General features: G+C 36.7%; 3 protein-coding genes across 3 annotated transcripts; 1 reads left to right on the top strand and 2 right to left on the bottom strand.

Annotated features, from left to right (window-relative positions):
- Window positions 1-1,700: 1,700 nt before the first annotated feature.
- Window positions 1,701-12,434, top strand: LOC129898610 (uncharacterized). The gene is made up of 4 exons (XM_055973210.1): window positions 1,701-3,410; window positions 3,685-3,984; window positions 4,442-4,533; window positions 11,197-12,434. Exons 1-4 carry the CDS (start codon window positions 2,433-2,435, stop codon window positions 12,077-12,079), a joined length of 2,253 nt encoding a protein of 750 aa, XP_055829185.1. The 5' UTR covers window positions 1,701-2,432; the 3' UTR covers window positions 12,080-12,434.
- A 213-nt stretch (window positions 12,435-12,647) lies between these two features.
- On the bottom strand, window positions 12,648-15,219 carry LOC129898611 (GDSL esterase/lipase At3g27950-like). Its single transcript, XM_055973211.1, has 5 exons — window positions 14,970-15,219; window positions 14,698-14,889; window positions 14,424-14,608; window positions 13,661-13,931; window positions 12,648-13,148 (listed from the first exon to the last, which is right to left on the bottom strand). Exons 1-5 carry the CDS (start codon window positions 15,217-15,219, stop codon window positions 12,892-12,894), a joined length of 1,155 nt encoding a protein of 384 aa, XP_055829186.1. The 3' UTR covers window positions 12,648-12,891.
- A 718-nt stretch (window positions 15,220-15,937) lies between these two features.
- On the bottom strand, window positions 15,938-19,708 carry LOC129900426 (ribosome-binding factor PSRP1, chloroplastic). Its single transcript, XM_055975401.1, has 5 exons — window positions 19,222-19,708; window positions 18,208-18,351; window positions 17,845-18,114; window positions 16,386-16,494; window positions 15,938-16,285 (listed from the first exon to the last, which is right to left on the bottom strand). The coding sequence occupies exons 1-5, from the start codon at window positions 19,489-19,491 to the stop codon at window positions 16,155-16,157; spliced, it is 924 nt and encodes a 307-aa protein (XP_055831376.1). The 5' UTR covers window positions 19,492-19,708; the 3' UTR covers window positions 15,938-16,154.
- Window positions 19,709-20,051: the final 343 nt, after the last annotated feature.

Here is a 20,051-nt window from a genome sequence, read left to right as displayed (position 1 = left end):
TATATGTTAAAAATTGTATGAAACATCTGTTTGTAATAATTTCTTCTTTTTTTATTCAATGAAAGTGATGTCTGGATAGACTTACTTAGCCTATATTTTTTTATTAATACTGTATTTTAACAACGGTGGTGGGTTGGAGATAATTGGCCGGTACGTGATATAATTTTGACGGAGGATAGTGATAATAAATAATGGGGAATTTTTGTATATAATCATTTTAAAATATCTTGATTATGTTTTATAGCTATAGTTTGTTAATTATAATTCGTAGTAATAGTTATAGCAATGTTTGTATAATTCGCGCAATATTTACATAATTTACTATACAATTCACAGCTTTTGTATAACGTTTGTATATTTAACGTTTGTATAATTCTTTATACAATTTGTAGTGTCTGTATATTTTGCTATACAATTCGATTCGCGCACAATCTTTGTATAAATCGCGCGAATTATATAAAACTCAACTGTATAATCGCGCGGATTATACAAAACTCAAACTGTAATTATAGCTAGATGTTTGTCGCGAGCCATAATTAATTCAAACTATAGCTATATTAGCTAATTAACTAGTATATGTTTGCTTATACGCGTAATTTTCCCTTAAATAATTGTCGTGATAACTGATTACAACAACAACAACAACAACCCAGTAAAATCCCACAACGTGGAGTCTAGAAAGGATAAAATGTATGCAGACCTTACTCCTACCAAAGTAGGATGACTGATGATTGTGGGTATATAAATGACATTTATATTATCGCTGATGATTTATGATTATTGTAGTAATTGTGATCAATAGTGATGATAGTAAATTGTGGCTAGTGAATGATGCAACTAATTAGTGATGGTTATAGCTGGGTTGTCCCACGATGTGAGATTTCACTGGGTTGTTGTTGTTGTTGTTGTTGTTGTTGTTGTATAGCTGGGGTTGATGTGTGGTAGATGGTGTTGGTGGTCGGTAATAGTGAATGAAGACGATTAGCGAAGAAAGTAATTGACATAGTGGTGAAATGTCATGTTTATAAGGGAAAAGAGCCTAACATAACTTTTAATTTTGTTATTTATAGCTGATATAACTTTCGTTATAAAAGTGAATCATATATACCCTAATGTTATATAAATGACTCACATATACATTTAGCTTTTGTCTACACCTCTGATAGAACCCTCCCCCATCCCATCCGCAATCCTCCATCGCCACCATCCCCACATCTGACACCTCTCCTTCTCTACTATTATATCTTTTATAATATTTATTTAAATTACATATAAATATTATTGAGATAATACTTTTTATTTATTTATCAAACACAAGAAAATATGTAAGAAAAACATCATTTCAGCGTAAAACATTTTTCATGATACCAAACATCCTTAGTGAAGAAAAAGCAGTGAAATTAAAAAGACGTTCTTGTTAGATTCTCATTAGCTCCAATTTTTTTGGGCTCTGTCATATTCTATGAAAAAACAAACTTATCCCAACAGAAAGCATTATTCTTTGGAAGTAAAAGAAAAAAACAGAAAACAATATCAATGGATAAAACTTACAAAATGCTTCTAATTTTATACTCTTTTTTTATTTTATGAATTTTGGTGTCAGCAACTGTTACAGGACCAATTTCAATAGTTGGAATGAATCAATCATGTGATGAATGATGATTTCTTCATCTCCTGGCATCAATTTTTGTTGTGTTTCCCTTATATTAATGAGACTCCCATTTTGAGGTTCAGATTCAGAAACCCACTTTCAATTTGGACACTTCTCAAGTTTTCTCCTTCTCTCTCCTTATCTTTCACACTTAAATAATCAAGAAAATGCCCTTTAAAAAGTTGCCTTTTTTACCCATATGACTAACTTTGTACTGAGCAATCAATGCTAACCCTTCACCCCTTTTCTTAGCTCTACTCTTTCTTTACAAGAATACATCCATATGTATTTATGGACTACTGTACTATTTTATCACTTTGTTTTTTTACATACATTTTGCTCATAATAAATGTATAAATGCCAAACCCCCATTTTGTTCCTTCCTCTTCTTGATTCATTTTTGGGGTTCTCACTTTCTCTTTCTCTTGACCACTAATGGCACCTAGTTCTTGAATCACTGAAAGTTGGATGCTTTTGTTGGATTAAGGAAAGCTACTTTGGCTGTGAATCTCAATAGGGTTTCAAAGGATTGATTTTTTTTTCCATCTGTTTGAGTGGTTTTGTGGGATTTTGAGTTCTATTATACTTGTATGATTGAACCCTTCTTGGAGAACCAACTTCTCACCCTTTTAAGTGAAAGTTGTTAGCTGTAATTTTCTTTCTTAATCTGGAAATTTGGGAGAAAGAGAGAAAACCCTTTTGCTAGATTTCCTTTGTTAAATCTTGAAAGTTCTTCAATTTGGTATCTTTTTTCTGGTAATGCTAAGCGAAGATTTGGGGAATGGCTACTTTGGTACCTGGTGTTCTATTAAAGCTTCTTCAGCATATGAACACAGATGTGAAAGTTGCCGGTGAGCACAGGTCATCTCTGTTGCAAGTGGTTAGCATTGTGCCAGCATTAGCAGGTGGGGAGCTCTTTCCCAACCAAGGGTTCTACCTAAAGGTATCAGATTCTTCTCATGCCACTTATGTATCTTTGCCTGATGAACATGATGATCTTATTCTTAGTGATAAGATTCAATTGGGTCAGTTCATTCATGTTGAGAGGCTTGAAGCTGCTTCACCTGTGCCTATTCTTAGGGGTGTTAGGCCCGTCCCTGGCCGACACCCTTGTGTTGGAACTCCTGAAGATATAGTAGCAACTCATTCTTTAGGCTTCCTCAATAACAATGGTAATCTGTCTCCTGGTTCAAAATCACGAGATAAAACTAAGTCTCCTTCAAAAGCATTAGGCAACAATCATGCGGGGGTGAAAGACAATAAATCTGCAGTTTCTAGATCAAATGGTGGTGCCAAAGAGGAAAAACTGGAAAAGAAGAAGCCTACTTTGACTTGGTCGAAGTCTCACTTGTCGAAGTTAGCATTAAATGTAGTGGAGAAGAAGGATACTCTAATGAGAGTAAAATCTTCCAGCTCAAGATCAATACCCACATCTCCTACAAGTTGTTATTCATTACCAACTTCTTTTGAGAAGTTCTCAAATGGGGTTAAGCAACAAGCAAAGGTTAAGGGCTTGGAACGACTAGAGAAAGCAACAGCTAAACCTGGATTGGAGAAGTCAAGTTCTGTTCGTGGGGCAAGTCCAACACCGAAGAGAGTGCTGGGTGGGAATCCATTGAAGAATTATCTTCAAGGGCTTGAATTGGAGCCTAAGGCCTTGAGGAAGAGCTGGGAAGGGAATATGGATTTGAAGAGCAGAGATAGTCCCAGGTTGAGGGTCAACAAGCATGATTTGAAGCCTGAACCGAGGAGCACTTCTGTAAGTATTTGTTTTTTATCTCCCTACCCTGTTATATAAAGTTTCTGATGGTTTGTGTATTGGTTTAAACTGATTAAAATGTATATCCACTTTTCCTTTTATGATTCAGGGCATAGGCTATGATTGGTTTAACATTTTGAAGTGAAATTTGATCAGTATTCTTGCAGGATAGTTTTCTGCAAGCAGCACGCCACCTTAAATTGTCATTTAACTATTTGACTCTTGTTGCATTTAATAGATTTTGATACTCTTTATCTGAATGCTCTGATGGCAGGTTCCAAGAAAATCAACCAGTGAGAAATTGACAAGTAAAGAAGATAACCGGTGTATACTCGCAAAATCATCCAAAGAGGAAAATAAGGTTCATACATCCTTAAAGAAGACTTCCACAAATGGAGAGCCTGTTGATGCTGATAAATCAAGTAAGCAGAAAATATCCAAGGGAAGAAAGCTACCCGGGGAGGTCAATAATGGCTTAGAAGACTTGGTCAAAGTTGCTGTCAGTAATAGAATTTTAGCGGATGGAAATGTTGCCTGGTCATCACTCCCATCTTCTCTCACAAAGATTGGAAAGGTATGCCGTTCTGAAGTGCTTGCATTCTTTACAGCTTGATGGATTCTCCGTTCAGTCCTGAAATGCTATTCGTGTATATTACATCTACAACCATTTCTCACCCAGAGGTTCCTGTAGCATTAAAGACAGTTCTTACCATGTTAGTGCAGTTTTTGTCATGTTTATATGCTATGGTGTCAGAGTTGAGTTTGCCTAGTATATTTACTCTTTAGTTACAGATTTCTGAAAAGCATTTTCTGTTTCCCACTTTTTCTAGTTACCTGATGGTCCTGTAGTTTAAAGTTTTTTTTTAATTTTGAGTCGGCATGTGCAGCCCATGTATTTGCTTATGAAATCTTTTCTTATTGGATCATTAAAGTGCATTATCGCACTGTTACCTTTCTCATTTTTTTAAAAGTGTATTATCGGAGATTAGACTATTTATTTGATCTCTGAAAAGTACCATTTCATGTTATAGGAAGTCATGAAGCACAGAGATGCTGCACAGATAGCAGCCATTGAGGCTATGCAGGTGGCTTCGGCTACTGAAAGCTTACTCAGATGTCTAAGGTAGTCCTGCTTCTTTTTCCTTTTTTTTTTTGGAAAGTAAGAATTTAAGGTACTTCTTCTTTTTGAGTGGCATAGTAAAGGTGAATTTTAAGTGCTGAAATCAGTTTATCCACTTCAAGTTAAGACCCTTGAGCTAGGCTGCATGTGTGTGTGTATTGATGAGGTAATATTTATTGATTTTGTGGGGAGAAAACTTCGTTTACAAGTTGTATAAAACCTAAAAAATGGTTCTCTACAAAAGACAATCTACACACAGGGACCTCGTGGGTGCACCAAAAACTAATCAAAGGGGACCTCGTGGGTGCATCAAAAACTAATCAAAAGGGTTGGGCTGTATATCTAGTACTCCTACATTTTGTAATGTTGGAGCCAACTGAGAAAGATTCAGGTTATATCATATATGGCTGCACACGTGGCTATATTCTTTGTAATCAGTTACCAACAATTTAGAGTGTATGTCATTGTTTGGCTGGCCTCTTCAAACTCTTTTAATCTTTCTTTGGATGAGCTTAGCATCAAGGGCGGAGCTTTAGTGTTATACGGGGGTTCGGACAAACCCAGTAACTTTTGTATAGATTCTATATTTGCATTAAAAAATCTGGTAAATATAACTAATATCTATCCTGCAAACCCACTAACAAAGCAAACATATGGTTCAGTGGAAAAGAATAAGATCCAAAGTTTTATAGACGCTTGAGTATGTGGGTTCGAATCCCACTTGCACAACTGTCCTTACCTTTTTATCTACTGCATCATTTTCCTTTGTTGCATAAATTTTTCACACAAATTTTCTTTTTTTAAAAACCAAACATATATGCTTTATTCTCTTCTTAAAAAGAAACATCAACCTGCATATTATTTCCTTTGTTGCATAAAGTTTTCAAACAAATTTTCTTTTTGAAAAACAAAAAATAAAATTAACAACTGAAAAAAGGAAAAAAAACACTTGCTTACTATCATTTCTTTTCACTGTTTCACAAACACAATTTCAAAATCAGATTTTCAAAGAAAAGTTTTAAAAAGTATATTGAATATCGATACTCTCGTTCCTTAAATTGTCTTTTATTTTATATTACAAAAAGAGACGAAAATATTTTTCTTCATACCAAACACACTCAAAAAGGAGAAAAAAAGTTTTTTTTTTTCTAATTCAGGAGTACTTATATTTTTATATAATAGGAAGCAATGAATAATATGAATATCTATTTATCTTTTGGTTTACCCATTTTTTTTCCATATTAAATTTGGGTGTCTGATTATGGTTAGACAACTACAACTGCAAATCCTCGGATTAGCTTATTTTCATCTATTCAGCAACCTTACTCCTTTGGGAATAGGTCATAGCTTCAGTGAATATGCGTGATTTTAGTCCTCCAGTTTTGGATATCGACTCTAATCAGGATGGTCTGCATGCAAACGTGCCTATTGAAAAGGTTAGGAAGATTGATTAGGTTAGGCGAATGAAATTCTGCGTTAGAACTGATTCTTTCATACGCTGTTTTGCTGTTACCCACCTAAAAAGAAAAGTTAATGTTATGATGCTTCCTTCACTTTTCAGTACTCCAGCATGGTTCAGGCATGTCAAGAGGAGGTGCGTGGATGCGCCGGTAAGGAGGTGTTAGAGATTGGCTGTAATAGAAGTTAGGAGGGATAGATGTAGACCGAAGAAGAACACGAGGGAGATGATTAGGTAAGAAATGGCATAAATTCAACTTACTGAGGATATGACCCTGAATGGGTAGGTATGAAGGTTGAAAATTAGGGTAGAAGGATAGTAGGTAGCTGAGTGTTGTCACGCTTTATGTGGAAGAGCCAGGAGCTAGATTCCTCTCTGCTCCTTTTTAGTAATACTAGTCTTTGAGAACGTGCTTTGCACGTTCGTTCCTTATCAGTATTATAAAACTTCTAAGTATTTAAGAAGTAGAGTTGTTAAATAGGAAATGCTGAAATTTTTACATTATTAATTTTACTATTTACATTTCATTCATTAAATAAAATTCATTACAACAAGACGGTGCATTTTCCATAAAGTAAGAAATATGTGGAGCTAATTAAGATAATCTAACCTAATGGTATGAATATGTCGAAGAAGAACATACATATGTATGCAAAACTTGCAACAAAGCACAATAAAGATATTTATCTTCACCCCAAGTATTTAAAAGTAGGATGGTTTGTTCTAATTTGAAAAATATTCAAAGAACAATAAACAACAACAACGTACCTAGTGAAATCTCATAAGTGGGGTCTGGGGAGGTTAGGATGTACACAGACCTTACCACTACCTCATGGAGATAGAGAGACTGTTTCCGAAAGACCCTCGGCTCAAAAGTCAGAGTCCCAAGTAAGAGAGAAAAATAATATGTCTAGCATAATGGTAATAAAACGAAAAACTATGCAAATTTTACAAGACAAGAACAATAACAATATCAAAGTAATGTGATAAACAAAGGCAATAACAACACATCTATAAAGGCACGCCTAGACCTACGACCACCCTAAATCTACACACGGCAAGACACCATTCTATCCTTATTAGTCTTCTACCCTAATCCTCGACCTCCACTCCTTTCTATCTAAGGTCATGTCCTCGGTGATATAGAGTAGTGCCATATCTTGTCTAATCACCTCTTTTCAATACTTTTTCGGCCTACCCCTACCCCTACCCCTCCGCATAACCCCCAAATCCAATCGCTCGCACATCCTAACTGGGGTGTCGACACTCTTCCTCTGCACATGTCCAAACCATCTCAGTCTCTCTTCTCTCATCTTGTCTGCCACGGAGGCCACTTCCATCTTCTCCCGAATAACCTCATTCCTCATATTATCACTTCTAGTGTGTCTACACATCCATTTCAACATTCTCATCTCCGTAACATGCATCTTCTGAACCTAAAAGTTCTTTACTAGAAGCACTCCACTCCATATAACAACGCCGGTCTAACCACCATTCTGTAGAACTTATCTCTAAGTTTAGGTGGTACTTTTTTATCACACAAGACTCCAGAGGCAAGCCTCCATTTCATCTACGTTGCCCCAATGCGATGCGTGACATCATCATCGATGTCCCCACTACTCTGGATGATGGATCCAAGATATTTAAAGCTTTCTGTCTTGGGGATAGGTTGAGTGTCAAGCCTCACTTCCATGTCCTCTTCATCCATCGCAGCACTAAATTTGCACTCCAAGTATTCCGTTTTGGTCCTGCTCAATCTGAATCCTTTGGACTCCAGAGTTTGTCTCCAAACCTCCAACCTATCATTAACTCTATCCCGAGTCTCATCAATCAAAACTATATCGTCCGCAAATATCATACACCATGGAACCTCTTTCTTAATAGACCGTGTCAGCTCATCGATCACCATGGCAAAAAGAAAAGGACTCAGTACGGATCTCTGATGTAGTCCCATCTCAACAGGAAAATGCTCTGAGTCACCTCCCATTGTCCTAGCCCGAGTTTTGGCTCCAGCATACATGCCCTTTATCGCCCTAATATACACCATCGAAACATATTTAGCCTCCAGGCACCTCCAGAAAATATCTCTTGAAACTTTGTCATAAGCCTTTTCAAGGTCAATGAACACCACATGGAGATCCCCTTTTCTTTCTCTAAATTTCTCCACCAATTTCCGTATAAGATGGATTGCTTCTATAGTCGACCACTCCGACATGAATACAAACTGATTCTCTGAGATTGACACTCCTCTCCTCATCTCCACCACTCTCTCCCAAATCTTTATAGTGTGGCTTAGCAATTTGATACCCCTGTAATTATTACAGTTTTGGATATCACCCTTGTTTTTGTACAATGGAACCATAGTACTCCACCTCCATTCATCGGAAATCTTAGCAATCTTCAAAATAATATTAAACAATTTAGTCAACCACTCCAAATCTGCCTTGTCAGTGCTCTTTCAAAAGTACACCGGAATCTCATTAGGCCCAGTCGCTCTCCCCTTGCTCATCCTGCTAATAGCACGTCTAACCTCCTCAACCCTAAAACACCTGCAGTACCCAAAGTCTCGAAGACTATGAGAGTACGCCAAATCACCGAGTACAATGTCTCTGTCAATGGAAATAAAATTACAATAAAATCCAACTTGTACTCAAAGAAGGATAGTACATTGTTTATATGAATAGATGTTTAGTATCTTAATAAATGAGGAATTAATATATCATTCAAGATGGCAAGAATCAATGCTGTGACTTTCATTCATTTCCATAAGCATTGTATACAATACATAAACAGATGTTCAATAAGCTTAATAAATTCATTATAGTGTATGTTTACATTTTGTACCAAATTAGTGTAGGAATAGTATTTGATTGAGGGGTAAAATAGTTTCTTTGTTCTTTGGTGTTTATTACTATCTGTTCATTTGCTTTGTATTTTTTTTTTTTGCTTTGTATGATATTTCGAATTCTTATTTTCTTTTGAGCTGAGGGTTATCGGAAATAACCTCTCTGCTCCACAAAGGAACCCACTTGTGGGATTATATTAGGTATGTTGTTGTTGATCAGTTAATTCTTCCTTCAAAAGTGTTAAGGATGACTTCCTGGAAGATAAACTTTTCCAACCTTGCCTATGTATTTCAGAGTCGGTTCAAATAGAATTTTATTTTCCCTTACTTCAAATAAGTTGGATAAGTTTAGCATGTTGTCTTCCTTCACAAGACAGCCCGTTGAAATGTGTCTCACTGGATTTATACTCTTATATAATGAAGCCAAATCGTTTACTAACTTGTATGGATAACAAAGTTTTCTTCTTATTGAATGAAAAAAGTGACCACCCACAGATCTTTCGCTGTGCAATTTTCAGTAATGTTTTCTGGTTTGATCCTTGTGGCTTCAATTTCCATTTTACATATTGGTAACAGTTGGAGTGATATCTATAAATTTCTTGTTCCATGCTAGCAATTGCATTTTCTCAATCGGGGTGCTTGAAATCTGACATGAATAGATTTTAAAGAAAGACGATATGGGATATATATGATTTGATTTTCATGCCCTTGAATGTCTATTATCATCAGAGTAAATGTTTATTTTCCAAAATTATAAGGGCCATTCTTAATGTTGCTGTGGGCTTCTTGACTGAGTCATCTTGGACTTTTTGTGTTAACCATGTTGAGGAGTTTTTATTTCCAACTGGAATTACTGAAAAGAGGTCAAAGAAGGGAGGGAAGAATGCAATCCAGCTGGCCCCAGTTTCCATACCTTTTTCAAGTTACTACTCTTTTACCAAAAAGGAAGTAATACTCCCTACTAGCAACCAATGGGTCCTTCCAGCCAATAATGTTGGTTTTCCAACAGAAGTGCCAGGAAGGGATAGGTTTCAGCTGTATGTGGGGAATCATGTTGGAGGAAGGAATTGTTCTGCATCTTTTTTTTTTTAAAATAATAATAATTTTTAGTCGTGGTATCTAGGTTAGCTACAAATGAGAAGATATCATCTAGTTGTTTTTTTGTCTTTGTTGGGATTTGAACCTGAAATTTCATGGTTTTCAACCACTTCATTGACCACTAACTCCACACCCTTGGTGCAGGCTGCTTTGCATCTTCTTGATGCTTTTGGATGAAATTTGTTTACTTCATCAAGGAAAAAAAAGAAAGGAATTGTTCTGGAGAATATTCTAGTTATGGCAGTTCATATAGATTGATTAGCAAGTTAAATCAAATTGTGTGGGGTTAATAAGGATTACTTTGCCATCCTATGCAAATAGTGGACCATGGTTTTCTTCCCTTTTTTTCCTTTTTATGAAGAGAATTTCATTAAATGGCATCAAGAGGATGCATATCAAAAATATACAACAGAAGAGTATCTGCTCATATACAAAAACTTAATGAACAACACACCAACCAAAAAATAAATAAATTCAATATTAGTTACAGGGGCCTGATTGAACCAATTAAGCAAATTGATGAGACATTTAGCTTTAAGAGCGTGATTAGGAGCTGAAATCCCATCTAAGCATCTATGATTCCTCCCACTCCAGATGCACCAAAAATAGAGCAGACTCCATTTGCCAATTTTTTTTGATCGATTTCCCTACTCTCCATGAACACTAGTTCTCATTAGCATCCTAATACTACAAGGCATGACCCAGCGAAGTCCAAAGACTGATAAAAACATACTCCAAATGTCAGCTGCTGCTGTCTCACACTCTCAGATTCCTCCTGGCACATATAAGATCTATTCACTTTCTTAATGCTTCTTCTGCTAAGGTTGTCTTGAGTAAGGCAGCCATCATACAATGTTGTCCAGATGAAACCAGTTATATGGGGAGCATAGATTTGCCATATCCTCTTTTGACATTGTAGGTTCTATCTTTGGATCCTCCCCGTTCTAATCTGTCCTGCACCTGAGAGTTGACCATAAAATCTGATATTTTTGTAAGCAATCCTGCAGGTCATTTAGCTCCCAATCCTGGATATCCCTTCTGAACTGCCATGCCCATGAGTTATCTTGCCAGTATTGTTGGCTAGTAAAAATAAACTTTGATATTCATCTTTCAGAATCTCCAGACCATGGTTCAGTTTAGGGTTTAGTATAAACTTTCAAACAGTGGTATCTCTGCAGTTTGTTTTTTCATCAGAGAATCAACTGAAGTTATTCTTTTGTTACACAAACTAACAACTGCTGATTGTTTAATTTCAATTGTTCAGCACATATTCTGAGTTGAGCTCCTCGGCAAAGGAAGATAACGCACAGCCTGCTGTTGAGCAATTCTTGGCACTGCATGCAAGTTTGAAGAATGTTCACCTTGTTGGTGATGCTTTATCCAAGACCATATCAGCTGCTGGTTCAGAATCAGATCATGAAGAAAACCCATCTGAAGAAGCACTTAAGGCTGTATCGGAAAAACGGAAGCAAGCAACTCTATGGGTCAATGCTGCGTTGGCTACCAATCTGTCATCATTCTCAGTGTATAGCAAAAAAGCAACTTCAACTCCAATTGCCCCTTCAGCTCCCTCGTCAACCCCAAAGACTATCACTCTCAATCAACCTATGCTAGTCCTTGACAACTCAACCAAAAATGCACTTGCAAAACCTCAAGCCAAACCCCGTCCAACAATAAGTTCTAAGATTCAGTCATCAGGATCTCAACGGCGCTTAACAGATGGGGTAGCTGCTAATCAGAAGCCAAAATCTCCCCCTCCAGCGGATTGGATCAGAGGAGATGGTCTCGAAGAGGCTGTTGACTTAGCCGAGATGTTACGAGTAGCATCCCAAGACTGGTTCTTAGGATTTGTAGAAAGGTTCTTGGATGCTGACGTGGATGCCTCAGCTTTATCAGATAATGGTCAAATAGCTGGCATGTTATCCCAGCTGAAGAGTGTGAACGACTGGTTAGATGAGATTTCCTCTAGCAAGGATGATGAAAGTCCCCAAATTGCTTCTGAGACCATCGATAGGATAAGAAAGAAGATCTATGAATATCTTCTCACTCATGTGGAGTCTGCTGCAGCAGCTCTTGGTGGTGGTGGTGGTGGCGGCGGCGGTGGCTCGCAAGTGTCACCTACAATAGAACCCAAAACAAGAAAATGAGTTTGATTGCATAATGCATACTACTAGCAACTCACCTTTCATTTGTGAAGCATGCTCCAATAGCCCTTCAACCGCCAAGTGGTTAAAAGAGCTGAAAGTTTTAGGATGTGTATAGATTCTAAAATTGGTTGAGGTAGAGTAGTTTAGTATATATATTGTGCAGACAGGGAGTTACATGAAGTTCAAGATTTCCTTTCTTCTTTACGTGGAAACTTTTTCTCATAAATTATGAATAGCTCAAAGTCTCGAGTATATACTGATGTGAGTTCTGGAGAAAAGGGAACATGTCCTTTCTCCTTACCTTGAACGAGTGACAATGAACTTGTTACTGAAATTAACATTATAGTTGATTATGCCATTACACATCTCGGTGTTATCAGTTGAAGTAGAAAGCTGTGGACATTATTGGCACTTCAAAAATCAGCTTTTGCTTACAAGTTTCTTTCACAATCTTGCTAGAAATGACTAAGAGAGCTGTCCAAGCCTGGGTGGACAGAGTTATCCGATACTTTTGTTGGGGGGACGTAGCAAGTAGGAGTGTGACTTATTAGTTTGCTTGAGATTGAGGCGTAATAGTTGTTTGAGCTTCAGATCATGTCCCATGTTCTCATTTTTCTTATAACAACCATATGACAATTGAGATAATGGAGTAGCAGATAACATATTAAAGTGACCATACATTAAAGATAAGATTGAGAAATTCCTATTGGTTTCTCAGTGGGAGACAAACATACTATATGCAGCTCTATATATATGACAGTAATAATCTTGGAAATCGCAGGATAATTGTGGCGGGTCCAAAGCACATCTTGTTAAACTCTGGTGGATGAGTGAATGCAGGATTGTTCAATAGGAACTGGAGGATCTGAGAAAGAGCCATTGAGAATGTACTTGGCTAACCAGACATTTGCAGCATCTGTGTAGTGTATCCCATCCCAGCTAATGTATTTTGTGGGATTACTACATGCCTTCCCATACTCTCTGCCATTCACTCTACCTGTCTGCCCACATGCAACTTCATAGCCCTTGTTGTACCATCCACAGCAGAATTTCAATGGGTCTCCAAAACCTGCTTCCCCATCAAAAAACAATGCATAATTGATCATAGTAGTTTTAAGTTCGAAGTTTAAATTCTATGCACTGGCAATGCAAAATATATTACACATTCCAACTCACTCATAAGGTAGCTAAAGCTAAATCTCTATGATAAACATTCATAATTGTTAACTTGATAAAAATAGTTTTTTACTGTGTTAGTATATATAATGTAAATCCTTCTTTTTACATTGCTGCTTCTAGAAGGGGAACCTTGAAGCAACAACAAAGTTGTCTTCATATGACCTATAAGTCACAGGTTCGAGTAGTGGAATCAGTCATTGATGCTTGCATCAAAGTAGGTTGCCTACAGTACATCCCTTGGGTATGGCCCTTTTTCGGACTCTACATAAACCGGGATGCTTTGTGCATCGAGCTGCCCAAACATTGCAACTTCTAGGAGGAAATTAACATAGTTTACAGTTTGGTTTATTTCTGAATCATTCAAAGAGTAGTGGAGTTTATTAACAAAGCAATAGAAATCACCTTGTTTCTTGGCATTGCTAATTAGTTTATACTTGGCTGAATACATGTCAACACAAGTAAATGCAGCATGAGGGAGCTCTGCTCGTAAGTGTAATATCCTGTCCTTGAGTTGCTTGTTGAACTCACGAGCCACCTTGTTTTGGTTCTCTATGCACCCAATGCCATCCAAGCCCTGGGGCTTCAATGGGTAATCAATCACACTAAAGGGCAAACAGCCAATAGGACCAGTATTGTGGATCCAAAAATTCACAGCCCCTTCATTGTATAGTTGCTGCACAAATTATGTATATACACAAATAAGAAGAAGAAGAAGAAGAATAGGAGAACTAACGGTAAAAAACAGTCTCCCAAATTTGTAACATCTACGCCAAATCCCACATAGACAAAACCCAAGAGATGTTAGGCATTTAAGAAAGCAAGCCTTAGGTTCTAGTGACACATTCTAAAGACATGTTTTTTTATTCTTTCTTTTTTGTGAGAGGGGGGCACGACGATAGGCCCAAAACTGATAATATCACTAGTGGATGAGCCGTTCTAAAATGATTGGCTTTGATTTTGGAGGGAGAATCGTTCCACAATAGGAGAGGCTCTCCCTTTCAATGCAATAATCTTCCAGGCAGGGACGAAGCTATGTTATGTTTACAGGTTTGGTAGAACTCAATAAGGAACCTAGTAAGCTACATTTTCTAGAATCAGAAGCCATTAATTCGAAATCTCAGCTGCATTTTTGATGCGATTCTAAGAAGAAAAAAAAAGAACATACTTGAATTGCTTGAGTAAAGTTGTTTAGGATTAGTGGAATGGATGCTCTGACTTGTGCTTCGTGACTATGTTGAAAACCATAGGAAAGGTCATTCTGTCCAATGTCAAATGTGTAAAGTGCCTTTGAGAAATCTTCTGGCTTTGGAATGCTAACTTTGGAGGAAGACCACTTTGAGTTATTTGAAACTGCATGAACAATGTCAACACTCATTCTGACTACATTTGGATGTTAGAAATAAGTAAAACAAAATTAAGGCAAGTAGAAGGTAACTCACATGCTAAATCAGTGAGCAAAATAGTACGTTTCTTGAATTGTAAAAATTGAGAAATCTGAACCGCAAGGCTAAAAGGACTGTAACCACCAGGGAGTATCGATGAACCTGCTGTTGCAAAATTTGCACCATTTCTAAAATCTGCACTGATTGAATCTAAATACGCACTCAAGTACTGCAACTCCAACCTGTCCGCTGCAACACCACGGAAAAAAAAAAGAATCACAACTTGAACCCGTGATCTCCAGATCAAACGACAAACAACTTTTATTTACCTATGAGGTCAATGATGAGACGACCATCGCACACTCTCCCAAAGGGTCTACCGAAGAATGTCTGACCATTGGGTGGGGGCACCTCACGGAATGCTGCTGATTTTCCGCCAGTGTCCGAATTCGAGTCACCAAAATTATATATTGCTGGAAACATACACTTGTTCTTTTTTCTGCCTGCATTATCATTAATTTCCCCAAAAGCTAATCCAAAGTATAATAATAATACTAACAATGTTACTGATTTCTCCATTTTGCAGTTGGTTTTTGAAAGAAAATGCCTTATCTTCAAGTTTTTGTAAGAGACTTTGCTGACTTAATTACATAAAACACAAAGGTAATTATATGTGGCTTCTTATCATGAATTGAATACAATTAACGTCTAGGCTCTTTGTACCATTTAAATATGGATTCTTGCTCACTACATGCACTTAACATAATTTATGTGTTGAGTGCATTTGACACGTTTTCTTTTGTTAAACATCTAATTAATGATACTCAAATACCGGAATCCCATTAAACATCCAATTAATGATACTCAAATATGATGAACGTAACTACGTACTATTCATAAGGATGTTACTGGACCCTCTATTTTTCAGGCTTGTTATTAGATAAAGGATTGTAGTTGGAAATGTGCAGTGGTTAATATATTATAACAATAGAGTGGTGGATGGGGAAATGAAAAGATTTCAACTAGTATATTATCATTCAAATTTGAAGAGATTTTGACATTAAACTAGAAATCAGGAGGGGATATAGCGCTCAGAAGAAAAGTTGATGTCATTTAACCCAAAATTATGACTACCTTCATCATATACACAAACAATAACAAGAGAAGATTAAGTAGTTTCTGCCTTATAGATGATACGTAGATTTACAATTCATCTTCATAAGCTGCAAACATACAAGTGTTTTGGCTCCTTTTCACCAGAGGCAAAATGAGCAAAGATCCAAGAAAGCACACATGCTAGAATGTAAAATTCAGTTGCATTTTTTTCTTTTTCAAGTTATAATTACAAATTTTACAGAACTCATAAAAGTAGAAACATCTACTTTCATACAGAAGCTCTATTAGCACTACGTTCTCAATTCATAAAACTGTTTCTCTTGCGATGTTCAAGGAGTGAACATAATGCTAAGTAAATGTACTCAGTGACTAACTAATAACTCTTTTACCAAATCAATTTATTCTGCTATGGATGGTTCTTTCTCTGGTTCAACCTCCACAGGCTCTACCTTCTCACTTTTACCATCTTCCTTTGGAATAATAAGTCCATAACCCCCTTCTTTTCGTCTGTAAACAATGTTAATCTCACCTGCAGCAAGGCATAAAATCATTAACCTCAATAAAATGGAAAATTACTGTTGAATCATTCAGAAAATTGTTTATGAAGTTTTAAAGTCATCTCTCAGTACCAGTTTCCTCATTCCGGAAACCATAGAAGTCATGGTCGACATTTTCCAGCTGTTCAATTGCTTCAGTGACACTTAAAGGTGGCATGTCAAAGAACTTCTTACGAACAATCTGAAATAAAATATGAGCGGAAGTGAGTCAGGAGTAGAATTGTAGAAACATTAGGCAAAGACACAAAAAATCTATATCTAAAACATTATTAACCATTAAAATGGTTGTTTAGACTCATTTAAGTGAATTTAGTAAATTTTGACGATCAGATCATTACATCTCAAGCTAGGATTTCAAGGGTGATGTCTGTTAATGAGTTGGTGCATCATTCAGTATTCTGGAGAACAGGCAGTTAAAAGCATAAAAAGGAAGAGTCCAAAGTGATCTACATACCCACCCAACAGCCAAGAATTTGTTCACTTAAAAGAGCCGAAGCACGCTTCAATACTTGGGTAGATTGACAAAGCATGCTGTGAGTGTCGAAGCCACCGAGGCATTTATATCAAGTAGAGATTAAGAATATCTGGCTACAGCATAGGCTACTCGGTTTGGATTGAATAAAGACACAGGCATTTGATAGGCAGTGAGAGGGTTTGGAATGGTAGAAACAGAAAGGACAAAGGCGTTCCATACAAAAAAAAACACTTACAGATAAAGGATAACCTTATTGTATCTGGAATGGATATTAAACCTGTAATTTAAATAACATTGTAATTGGAAATATGAGCCTAATGCACATGCCTCAGTGTTCAGTAAATGGAACAAATGAAAAGGGGAGTCCCCGGAGAAAATGGACAGGCGCATCTGCTTCACATACCTTAAGATCAGAAATCAGGATGTTTTGAGGCATAGGCCACCCCTGTTCATGCTGCTATAAAGGCCACCAAATCTTAGTTCCTTATGGTATTTCAAATACTATCTAGGTGAACCATTTTAACGTAAAATTTAGAAGTTTCTCCCTTTAAAGCGAACATACCATACCTCCACAACACCTACCAGTCTTTTCCGTTCAAGATCCTTACTAATTCAAGGACTGGAATAAACATCCTAGAGTGTGATACCCAAATGTTATTCCACCTTCAATTCTAATTCTACTCCATCATTAAACATCAAACAAAAAGATGATAACCATATAAATCATCGTACAATCAGATGTCTTTTTCTGGTCTCTTGCTACCTCTCTTCTATAGTACTCTAAACATATCATGGAAAAGAATAGGACAAGAGTACGTGACACAAAAATGGAATACACACAGGCAAAACCCATTAAGATATTCTACTCAGTTAAAAAATATTAATTGGGCAAGATATCAATTGCCAGCACCAGTTTAGTCACAGTGAAAAGCATGTATCATTGCTGTTGTTAAGAATTTAGTCAAGTCTAAGCTAAAAGGCCATGTCAAACTAGTAGTAACCAATATGTTGAGTGCAAGAAGAATATTTGGCAAAACATATAAGTTCAGAGGCAACCTCAGTAACATAGCCCTCGCTCTTGTCATCATCTTCAACTTCTTCCTGTTGGGGAAGTGTTTCCAGATCCTCTTGAACTAACAGCAGCTCCGGGTCCCTGACTTTCAGCCTATCGAAGCCCTTCATGTGGCGACCATGGTCTGAGTCCTTCTCCTTAATTTTCCGCAATTTTCGCTGTATAATTGATGATACCATATCTATACTTCCATAAATTGACTCTGCATCTTCCTCTGCACGAATCACTCCATGCTTTTTCGTAAATAAAGTAACCTATAGTTCAGGAATGCCAGTCAAGTAAATTCTGAATAATAAGAACGAGAACAAAAACTTAATATATCGAATTTGCAAGTTTTTGGTCCACACTTCACATCGTCGAATTTTTGGGCCTTTTCCAAGCTCTCCACCTCGAACAGACAGCCTAACATCCACTTCCCTGGCTAGATGGCTGTGCTTTTGAACTGCCTTACCCAACTTCTCTTCCACATAGTCCTTCACAGCAGGTGTTAACTGTAGTTGCACCACAACAATAAGTCACCACTTCACATCCATGAACATGTTTAAGGCAACAAAAAAAATCCATTTGAGCAATCAATCAGCTAAGACTCCTTGTTTCATTGTAAACTAACTATTGTATTTCCTAATGGTTCCAAATACGAGAGTCTTGACAAACTATTTTTTTATCTCAATTTATACTTCATATGTTTTACAACAACTATGCCTCAATCACAAGCAAGTTTGCTTGGCTATATAAATCCTCATTGACCATGTCCCTCCATTTAAGCTCATCTCAAACTAATATTAAGCAAAATAAAAATAGAAAAGAGTACAAAAGGTACTAGAAGCTCTCTATATTTTCTTTCTCTGACAAGATTAGAGGACTACTAGAAACATAGACTATAAAGTAAATGTACTAACATCACTACTATATATATCCAACTAATTGCTATCACCTAAATAGACTTTTCTTTCATTGTGCCCTATTTTTCAACTGAGGCTACTTGGATTCCAATAAACGGTTGATCCTATAAAATTAGATTGAATTAGAGACATCAGATTCTTTAATTAAAAAAAATTAAATTTACACAGTTAAAAGCTAAAAGGTACAATTAAGTCATAATTTTTATGATTCAAACATGAGGAAACTACCCTATCTACTACAAAGTGTAATTCCACGAGTGGGGTCTAAGACGTGTAGGATGATGTAGGCAGACCTTATCCCGAATAGGACCGTCAGCTCGAAACTAGCCTAATAAGGTAAGGAGAGTAGATTCAAAATCAATTAACTATTTTCCAGATAACCCAAGTTCCTATGAAGTACACTTTATCATATATATAACAAAAAGTGCAGGGAAATAATAATAGGGTAAGGAGTGTAACCTCAAGGTTTTTCCCTTGAAGAATGAGTTTAACTGAAGATAGAGGACCATCCCAAGACATTCGAATCCCAAAGGATTTTGCCACCCTATTCCTGACAGGAACATTAATTACATTCTTCTTGAAAGCTGAATTTAAAAATCCTGAACTGGTAGATGAAAATGTCAGTGACAAAGCTGGAGAAGCAGTAGTGGGAGAAGAAGAACCATTTGGGTAGTTATGTAGACAGTAAAAAGTTGTTCCCACGGAAGGGGAAAGGGAAAGAGTCGACATTGTTGTATATTGCAGGAAATTTCTGTGTCAATTAAGCGATCTAAGGGGTAAAATGTGAAGTGGGTTGATGAATTTGAGTTAGAATTTTGTGGGTTTTTGATTAGAGATTTGAACTTTGAAGGTGAATCACAGTTTACTTTATTGCTTTGGCACCGTAGTGGACTGAAGAAGAAGAAGAATTGCGTTATCCGAAATGAGATGATGATTGTTGACACGTGACCTCTGCATGATTTGCAAGAATGGTCCCCGAATTTGTAGTTAAATTTCATTTTTCATATATATCCTAGTGACGTGTCTGGGTTTGATTGAAGATATGAAAATGGATAAAATTGATTTTAATTGTTTGGGAGTTGGGACTGTATCATATCAAGGATTTTTATAGATATTGTTTATATGTGAACTGCCGATTATATTATTATTATTATTTAAAATAGAAAACAATATTATACAACAGGCAGCACTATCTAATTATCGCTTTAGAAATTGAAGACGATGATCAGTAATTGCTATTCTTATATTAAAAAAATTACTTCTTTTTAATAGTGTTTAGTTTTTAAGAA

This window comes from Solanum dulcamara, chromosome 8 (genome assembly GCF_947179165.1).
Source record: "Solanum dulcamara chromosome 8, daSolDulc1.2, whole genome shotgun sequence".
Lineage (NCBI taxonomy): Eukaryota > Viridiplantae > Streptophyta > Magnoliopsida > Solanales > Solanaceae > Solanum > Solanum dulcamara.
The sequence above is the reverse complement of the archived record's forward strand: the minus strand, read 5'-3'. Positions and strand labels throughout refer to the sequence as shown.

What these genes read in the sequence shown, in the direction of transcription:
- LOC129898610 (XM_055973210.1), top strand. Translation starts at nt 2,433, where the DNA reads ATGGCTACTTTGGTACCTGGTGTTCTATTAAAGCTTCTTCAGCATATG. An exon ending in CTGAACCGAGGAGCACTTCT is followed by an intron (nt 3,411 to 3,684) that starts GTAAGTATTTGT and finishes CTCTGATGGCAG; the next exon opens with GTTCCAAGAAAATCAACCAG. An exon ending in CTCTCACAAAGATTGGAAAG is followed by an intron (nt 3,985 to 4,441) that starts GTATGCCGTTCT and finishes TTCATGTTATAG; the next exon opens with GAAGTCATGAAGCACAGAGA.
- LOC129898611 (XM_055973211.1), bottom strand. Translation starts at nt 15,219, where the DNA reads ATGGAGAAATCAGTAACATTGTTAGTATTATTATTATACTTTGGATTA. An exon ending in ACTTTACTCAAGCAATTCAA is followed by an intron (nt 13,932 to 14,423) that starts GTATGTTCTTTT and finishes TAATTTGTGCAG; the next exon opens with CAACTATACAATGAAGGGGC. An exon ending in TAGCAATGCCAAGAAACAAG is followed by an intron (nt 13,149 to 13,660) that starts GTGATTTCTATT and finishes ATGGGGAAGCAG; the next exon opens with GTTTTGGAGACCCATTGAAA.
- LOC129900426 (XM_055975401.1), bottom strand. Translation starts at nt 19,491, where the DNA reads ATGTCGACTCTTTCCCTTTCCCCTTCCGTGGGAACAACTTTTTACTGT. An exon ending in CAAAAATTCGACGATGTGAA is followed by an intron (nt 18,115 to 18,207) that starts GTGTGGACCAAA and finishes CCTGAACTATAG; the next exon opens with GTTACTTTATTTACGAAAAA. An exon ending in GCGAGGGCTATGTTACTGAG is followed by an intron (nt 16,495 to 17,844) that starts GTTGCCTCTGAA and finishes ATTTTATTTCAG; the next exon opens with ATTGTTCGTAAGAAGTTCTT.